Source organism: Nanorana parkeri, unplaced genomic scaffold (assembly GCF_000935625.1).
Source record: "Nanorana parkeri isolate BGI_ZX_2015 unplaced genomic scaffold, ASM93562v1 scaffold929, whole genome shotgun sequence".
NCBI classification, from domain to species: Eukaryota; Metazoa; Chordata; class Amphibia; order Anura; family Dicroglossidae; genus Nanorana; species Nanorana parkeri.
Window position 1 is genome coordinate 682,196 of NW_017307197.1, and position 9,007 is coordinate 691,202.

General features: G+C 44.8%; 1 protein-coding gene across 1 annotated transcript in view; it reads left to right on the top strand.

Annotated features, from left to right (window-relative positions):
• Positions 1-8,645, top strand: part of NMT2 (N-myristoyltransferase 2) — a 49,341-nt gene extending 40,696 nt beyond the window's left edge. Inside the window, exons 9-12 of the mRNA XM_018566261.1 lie at positions 2,726-2,896; positions 5,951-6,118; positions 6,548-6,685; positions 8,380-8,645. Coding sequence (XP_018421763.1) covers positions 2,726-2,896; positions 5,951-6,118; positions 6,548-6,685; positions 8,380-8,400 — 498 coding nt within the window. The 3' untranslated portion in view covers positions 8,401-8,645. The remainder of the gene's footprint in view (positions 1-2,725; positions 2,897-5,950; positions 6,119-6,547; positions 6,686-8,379) is intronic.
• Positions 8,646-9,007: the final 362 nt, after the last annotated feature.

Sequence of the window (9,007 nt, forward strand, 5' to 3'; positions counted from 1 at the left end):
GTGTGAAGAGTCTGGCTCCACACTGCATGCTGCTAATTACATCTCAGCACTGAGAATGATGAACTGATGGGACTGCTGGGCTTGTGTCAAGTCACAACCTCGTTTTTTATATGAAAATGGCCATACACTGCTCGATTTCTGCACAGACACTACTTTTTTCATGCTGGTGCACATTTTCTCACTAGTTAGTGAAATGTTAACCAGTGACTGCAGACACCGCATTTTAAAGGAAAGCTCCAGGCAAAAATGTTAGAGCTCAACTTTGTCCCACCTATACAGTGTGTCCTATTTACTTTTGCTAGTGCAATCATCCTCCTTGTGCACTATTGTCTGATGGTTGACTCTGGGGAAAAATGACAGCCATAAATGTTTTTTAATCACTTTTACTGCAGTCTGCTGATTGGTCAGTGTAGGAGCAGCACCACGTTCATCTGTGTGCTCTCTCCTCCAGTGAGCATGTTAGCAGTTTAATTCAATAGAGCCCTGGGCGGCTCTCATCCCTCTCATCCACCCTGAATCTGGTGACCAGAGGAGTACATGTAGCAGATTGTTGTATTCGCCATACTTATATATACATTTTTTTATTAGTAAATACATAACCAGGATTAAAGTCCAGTTGAACTTTCAAGCACAACGATAGACGCCATTCCATCCCAGAGTTCATTTCTCGAGCACCGAGAAATGCTGTTTGCCCACTAAAAGAGGGCATCCTCGCTCCAAATCACACAATCCAAAGCACCCAAGTAGCCGTACAGAGATGAGGCCACTGCATGAAAACAACATTGTTGCGCTCCAACCATGCCGCACAGTCTCCTCTTCTCTAGAGTGGGTGGGGGACTGTGTAGCATGATTGGAGTGCAGTAAAGTTGTTTCTATGCAGTGACCTCATCGCTGTGCGGCTGTTTGGGTACCTTGAACCAATTGAACTTTAAACAGTTTAAATTAGCTACATTTATTCAAGGTGCATCAAAACAATAGGTGTGCAAAGTCTTACAATTTGTTTTCTTTACACAGAGAAGAAAACCGTTTCCCCTGCCAGCATTCTGCAGAGAAGGACCCTTGCATGGAGTATGAACTTTGCTGATTGTAGAGCTATAGTTCTGACTCTGAATCGAAAGTGTTGCACCTCTGCAGTGAGGCCACTGCTTCCACACAGAGAGCAAGAATCTTACTGTGCAGCTGCTAGCAGGGGACAGTCTTTTCTACTCGGTCTGTGGCTGCTTTAGAAAGGAAAAGTACTGTAAGACGTTAAGCACTTCCATTAATTGTACATAACGGGACACAGGTGAGTAGTCAGAAACATAGGGTTATGCTGCGGCCTTCAGAAAACTGAACACTAGCAAAGCTGTACCGCATCATCCTGGGCCAGTCGAGCGCAGTGAGAATCTTCAGAATGCCTCCCACCTAAAATCTGAGGATAAGGCGAGGAAGAGGTTTCAGAGGTGGAAAGGTGTAGATCAGGCGAAATTGATCCGGTGGAGCCACCAGAGCACCCACTAGGAAGGCTAGAGGATCACTGGGCCTGGAGACAAATCTAGCCAGTATGTTTTTAAACCAGAAGGCCCACATCTGGCATGCCCCACCTTCATCAAAGGTCGTGGAAAAGCTCGAAGTTAAGAGACCACTCCCCGGACAGCTGAGGAAGACCCCCTGCCAATTGTCCATGCCTGGGATGTGTATTTCGAACAGGGCTGAAAGGTAGAGTTTTGCCCAGGCCAGAATCAGATCCAAGTCTCTTAGGACATTAGCAAAAAACGGAGGCTTGCCGGAAGTGGGAGGGGTGTTATACTGGACTGCCTTTGCACCTGTGCTTTGCTAGTGTCCACACTCCTGCTGGCAACCGCATTACCCTGTGTTCACGATTACTCTCCTGTGTCCCATAATATACTCCCTAGAAGATCATTTTAATTTTCATGCACCTGGAATGTATTTAGCTGCTTTAAACCGAAAGCTCAGTTGAACTTTAAGGGCCTCTTCACAGCAGATTTGTTGCGTTGTGATACTTTTTGAACGGATGCTAACAGAAGGGCCCCGAAAAATAAATGGGTGTGAATGGGGCTAATTCACACTGCTTTATTGTTACGTTGCCTTACGCTGAAAAAACATTAGAGCATGCACTACTTTTTCTCAATGAAACAGATCCAGTGTGAACCAATTCATTTTTTGGTGCCCTTGCGTTAGCATCGGTTGAAAAACGAATCGCAACGGATCAGAAGGAAATCGGAAGGTACAATTGCAAGTCAACAGACCCTCCTTTGACTTGAGATATCCTTCCGATTTTGGTGTGAATGCACCCTAAAGGATGGGGTTTTTTTTCTTTGCCTGGAGGCCCTGCTGCCGTTATGGCATACATCCTTTCACCAAGTATGGAAGACTATATAAACCAGTGATCTAAAATCAGCTGAAGGTGAATGATCCCTTTAATCGTCATCTACTTATTAGTTTGTGGAGGAAAATGTATTTACATGCAAGCCTAGTCTAGTCAAAGTTCCTATGAGGTCAGCATGCTAGAGTGCTGGCTGGATTATCCATCTCATGTCTTTAAAACAACACAATGAGCTACGGTAATGGATTCTCCATAGCTGATTAAAGCAGTCCAGCAACAGTACCGCAAACCATTCATTACCACGTGTTGCTTTAATTCTAGTATCCACCAGAGCTAGTACTGGAATGAATGTGATGTATCTTTTCACCTTTTATATTTTCCCTCCTCCCTTCTAATCAGGCAACAAAGACCGCCGGGTTACGGCCGATGGAGAGGAAGGACATCACCATGGTCCAGCACTTATTGAATAACTATTTAAGTCAGTTTAATCTGGCTCCTGTGATGGATGAAGAGGAGGTGTTACACTGGTTTCTCCCTCAGGATAATATAATAGACACCTATGTTGTAGAGGTAATTATTGAACTGTGGCTGTCTCTTATAAATGTATGCGTGTAGAGAGAGGTAATCTAAATTAGCGAAATCTAAAGCTAAGCTCACACAACTAATAACACAGATGAAATACATAAGGGGGCTGTTTTACCTGTCAAATGATTTGTGTTTCTGTCCATCTATTCCTGAGATATACACAGCTCTGCCTCATAGCACAGCCTTGTCTGGCAGGAAAGGAGACTTGATTTTCTCTGCTGCAGTTCAGTAATACTTATAGGTCTTATCCCTTTCCCACCCTGGGACTTGACAGTGAAAGGAGAAGCAGAAGGCTGATGCGTTTGTGTCTCTTTCTCCTCCTATCAGCTTGCTTCTGGAACTGCAGCACAACTCAATGCTTGTTCTGCTTCCCCATTTCCCAGCCTGAGATCTGCTGTAGAGTTGACTGCAAGAGCTTGGTGCCAGGTCAAATTTAAGTGCTTGAACTGCTTGTGAGAATGCATTTAAGAATGTATAAATACAGAACTGCATTCATTTGTATTTTATATCTACCTTAGTTCAGCTTTGAAGCAGACTTCTGCTGAACGATTAATATAAAGCTATGGTAATTGTCTTGCCTGAATAAAGAGCAGTAGAGGAGCTTAAAATGACACTAAACTTCGGAGGTAAATCTTAAAAATACATTCAGGTCCCTTAACTACGAACAAAGATGAATCTTATTTGTGTATCACTCGGCTGTAGATCCTCAAATCATCTCTGAATTGGTGCTGACACTGTCCTTCCTTCTGGAGGGGGGCTACTTTTCTTCCCCATGGTCCTTGTGTGTGTTCTAAAGTAGCCACCACTCCAAGCTCGCTCCCATGATGGTGGTGTAGAATAGATGACAACAAGCACAAAAAGGGGACAGACTGAGGGACAGGTTTTTTTTTCTTTCTTTTTTTCCTTAAAGTGCATTAACATACATTGCCTTGAGGTCTTTAACCCTTTGTTAGGACAGACAGTCCTGCTTGTCTAGTGCACAAGTGATAATGAACTCTGGCACATCAAGGTTATTTATGCAAATAAAACTAATTCCAACCTCAAAGGATGAGAACTAAGCGGGATGTTCAGTCTTGAACTTTCCAGAATAGAACACCTAACAAAGGTAAGCTGCAATTTTTAAAAATTTGTATGCTAACTCAGGGGTGGGCAAACTCCGGCCCCCTGCATCTGTCTCTGGGAGTCGTGGCTGTGAGAATCTTGCAATGCCTCATGGGACTTGTGGTCTCAACAGCGGGAGGGGCAGAGTTTGCCCACCCCTGTGCTAACTGAATGAGAACATGTAACAAATATACAGTAAGTTATCCCAGTTTGGCTGCGAAAGTGGAAGTACTTTAAATTCTCCATATCCCAGCTTTGTAAATGAGGTGCTAAAGCGACAACATTCAGGGGCCTGGCTTCAATCTGTGGCGACTAGGGATGCACCGATACCGGTTTTTTTGGTATCGATATTTAACTTTCGTTGCTCGCCGATACCGAATACCGACACCGGTACATCCGCTAGCATGGATCCGGGCAATGTGTCATTACCCCACTATGGCTCCTCCAGGCAGAAGGGGCTGATGCATGCTCTGTTCTCAGGCAGCATGCGGAGCCCGTGGGCATCATCGGATTGGCCTAGACACTTGTACCAGCCCTTAACTCTTTCTGTAAGAGTTAAGGGCTGGTACAAGCTCTTTGTGTAACTGCAGTAGGCGGCGCTGTGACTGCTGTCATTTTACTCCCACTGGCAGTGGAAGAGTTAACAAGTCCGCGCAAGGGGCAGCTGCCCAGCTGCTTCCAACGGGACAGAGATTCGAAGACCACGTGACATCTGTTGTGCCGTCATCACGGCCAATGAGTGAACCGGGTGGGAGAGGATAGGCCGACAAAGTGATTGGAGAGGAGCTTTGTTTATCTGGAAGGTGATTGGCTGCAAAGAGGGCGTGCTGATCACAGTCAGAGCAGAAGATGGGACAGGCGTGTGTCGGAGGTGTGTGTGTGTGCCGTTTGGGGGGAGCTTGGGACCTCATGCAATCATTACCCGCTGCCCGGCTTCGCTCGCGGCTCTGCCTGTCAGAGGAAATCTCCCTGTGACCGGACGTTCCGGTATGGGGGGGTAAGTATCGCCCAAATACTCGGCACCGATACTAGTGGAGAGCATAGGGAGTCTGAGTTCCCTTATTACTGCCTATTCAGCCCACACAGGTCTACCCAGACAAACTGACAACTCCCCCGCCAACAGACACCATTGTGGGAGTTAGGAAGCCGATCCAGTGAGAATATTGTTATGAAGAGGAAACCAAAGAAAATAAAAACAATTGTGTTTGGTCTAAAATAATGTACAGTTTTACCTTGGTTTACGAGCATAATTCGTTCCGGAAGCATGCTTGTAATCCAAAGCGCTTGTATATCAAAGCGAATTTCCCCATAGAAAATAATGGAAATTCAGATGATTTGTTCCACAACCCAAAAATATTCATATAAAAAAAGATTACAATACATTACTGTAATATAATACAAAATATAAAGAAAAAGAAACCAATTACAGGTACCTTTGTGGCTGTTGTGAGGGAGACGAGAGAGAGGAGGATTATTGTGCAGGACGACTTTCACCATCACTAACGGAATCACTGCTATCTCTTGACTCAATGGAATCTTTTTCATTTCGTGAAACCTTAACAAGGAATCTATTCAATGTGACATTGCATTGTCGTTAAACAGACTCATCGCTCGCACTGCTACAGCCTTATTCGGGTGGTGCTTTTCTACAAAATGTTGCTCTTCTTGCAAGACATTGCTTGTATATCAAGGCAAACATTTTTCAGAAATGTTTGCTTGTCTTGCAAAACACTCTCAAACCAAGTTACTTGTAAACCAAGGTATTACTGTGTATAATAAAAGTTGTATTTAATCATTGTATTAACATGTTGATTAGAGAGGAAAAAGGAACCGGGGAGGCGTGATATAAGCAGATAATGCTTCCGCTGTAAGGTGCATTGTAGTTTGGGAATCCTGTGTATGTGTGATGACTCTTCTCTCGCTTTGTCTTCTCTCCAGAGCTCAAATGGCATATTAACAGACTTCCTGAGTTTTTACACATTACCCTCTACAGTGATGCACCACCCGCAGCATAAAACTCTGAAAGCAGCCTATTCCTTCTACAGTGTCCACACAGAGACTGCACTGCTGGACCTCATGAACGACGCTCTCATTATCGCCAAATTAGTAAGTTGTTTCCACCCTGTGGATGAGCTAGAGAGGGAGGCTGCTTAGTATTCACTGTGAGAGGTAACACATCGTTCTCGAACACTTAGTAGGCTATTAACATAGTCTGTGCACTTAATTGACTATTAAAAGACATGTTCTGTCTGTGTGTATGATACGGTAACCCTGTTATAGCAGTTTTACCGCCGGAGTCAATGCAAGTACATATGGGGACAATACCATGTTATGTATCGAACAATCAGCAATACGAAAGGGCTGTTCCATGAGATCTAGTTCAAAATTCAATCACCATATCTATAATTAATGTACAAACACATGGCATAAGCAGAGGTGGGGGAGAGAGGAAGAACCGGGGAAGGCAGAATATAGGCAGATTAAATGTCCGCTTTTAACAAACTAATTCCAGTCTCAAACTTGGGTGTTTTGCAGAAAGGATTCGATGTGTTTAATGCTCTGGATCTGATGGAAAACAAAACTTTCTTGGAAAAGCTGAAGTTTGGCATAGGGGATGGCAACTTACAATATTACCTGTTCAACTGGAGATGCCCAGCTATGGAGTCTGAAAAGGTGAGTGGGCTTTGGTGGACCTAATCATGACTTTCTAGAGTAGACTTATCATTTCTTGTGCCTTTTAAAGGCTAAGATTTTGTTTCAGTGTTTGTCTCATGAGCTTTTTCACAAGCCACACACACACAGCCTCATGTGTGCAAATTGTAGACCTTCAGATCATGAGATGATTGCAGGCACAGACACACAAATGGGGGGCCTACAACATCTTACTGCACCACTGTAAAGCAAAGCAAGAGTCTGTAAAAACAAATTACATTTCTGGCCAGATTTCTTGCAAGTCCTTAACCTCAGCTGAACCCATTCCCACCGAGCACTGCTGTATTGTGGTGGCTAAGATAGATCTTTGGGTGAATATTTCAGGGTGTGATTTAATCATCTCCTTGCCAAATGCAGTTTTAATGAAGCATCAAATTGTCATCTTCTTAAAGGAAATCTGTGCCTAGACTATGGACATTAAAATTCAAACTCAATAGATTTCACTGCACACTGTGAGCTTCTCACAATGTGAATTTGAAGCAGCAGAAAGTGATATAGAGCCCACCTCATTACCAGGCCAGCTCAGTAAGCCCTTTGTCCTCTGCATTCCCTTCTGCTATAATTTCATAGTCGCTTCAGCAAAGGGTCCCCTAGACTTTGCTCATTTAGGCCCCATTCACAGCACATCCCTTAGCATCCATTTTCTCTAGTCATCTTCCAGGACAGCATCGGGGGGTGGGGGGTGACAGCCTTTTCATGAGTTCTACATTTCCAGGGACCTGAGGTGCTCATGACTGGGTGGGGTTCCCAGGTCCCAGGACAGTCCCCCCATCTGTCCTTAGGATTTCCTCTATTTTTGCCTGAGATTTCCTACAAAGATGTGAGGCAACCATCCTACTGGTGTACCCCCCCCCTCCCCCGATGCTGTCCATGAAGATTCCTAGAAAGAGAGTTACCAAGTACCTGACTCTAATTTTTCAATGGATGCCAATACGAGGATAACTGAATGGGAGCAGATGACACCAGTAGAGCAGGCTCTACTTTCTTTCAATGCAACGCAACAGACTGGTGTGAACTGTCTGCTGGTGTCAACGCAAGGCAGAACTAATACCTCATATAGCTTAGTGTAAAAAATCAAAGCAAACCCCCCCCCTAAATGCAATGTAACGCAACAGATGGAACAGAAGGACTATGCAAACTCATGTGAACGTACCTCCGTTGACCCGCATTTTCGGCTCCCATTTTAGTGTGAATACACCCCAAATGAATAGCTATGACCAGCTGCTGATAAGCCAGTGATCGCAGCTATTCATTACAAATATGACTGCCCCCTGCCGTCACTCCATCCCAGTAGTGTGCTCTGCCTGTCACTGATCCTTCCCCCATGTGCCGCAATTTGCCCCTTTCCCTATGCCCTCTGATCCTTGCTTCTCTCCGCCTGCCTCTCTGTGACTTCTGTCCCCCCCCCCCCTCTGTCCTCTTCTTCCCGCCTAAAAAAAAACCCAGCTCTCCCCCTCCACTCTGTTTCCTCTTATTCTCCCAGGCTCTCCCCATCTGCTCTGTGACTTGTGTCCCTGCCCCCAGCTCTCGCCCTAAGCTCTGTGACCTCTGATCCTCCCAGCCTCTCCCCCTCAGCTCTGTGACCTCTGACCCCCCGAGCCTTATTGTGCCTGTACTGGCTTCTTCCCGATGGTAACACTATTGTCTCTTTGTAGGTGGGCTTAGTGTTACAGTAAACTTCTCCAGCAGCCGAGACCGCCTCACGCACGCACCGGAGCTGCTCTTCAGTAAGGACAAGCACAAAACCGCTGGAGATGAGGGGACCAGAAGAGACGAAGATCAAATTTAAAAAAATAAATAAAAAGACGTCTGAGCAGCCCATCAGGATGTTACTGCGACCGCCACAGATTTCATCCTGCGCTGTCGTCATTTTCTCCTGGCGCACGTGCATTATTCGAACAATTAACCGAATGAAAAACAACCAACAGAATTGACGCAGAACAAATAAACGAGAAATAAACTGAAGCACACATTCCTTTATCATTTGGAAACATCTTTTTTTTTTCCAAGGACGTGAGAGATCGTTTGGTTTTAATTCACCGCCATTTTTATAGTCAGAACTGCGGAATGCATGTGACAAACTCTTCAGATTTGATACTGCACATCGGACGAGGCAGCAGAGATATCGACACCTCTCCCAAAAAAAACAAAAACCGATCGTTTTGCAAAATTTTGCCGGACAGTTTTTTTTCAGGGCGTCTGCAAGGGATGAACTCTTCTCTCACTTTCCTTTTTTGTTCTGCCTGCAGGATTAAGGTCACCAACTCTGTTGGCTGAGGGACC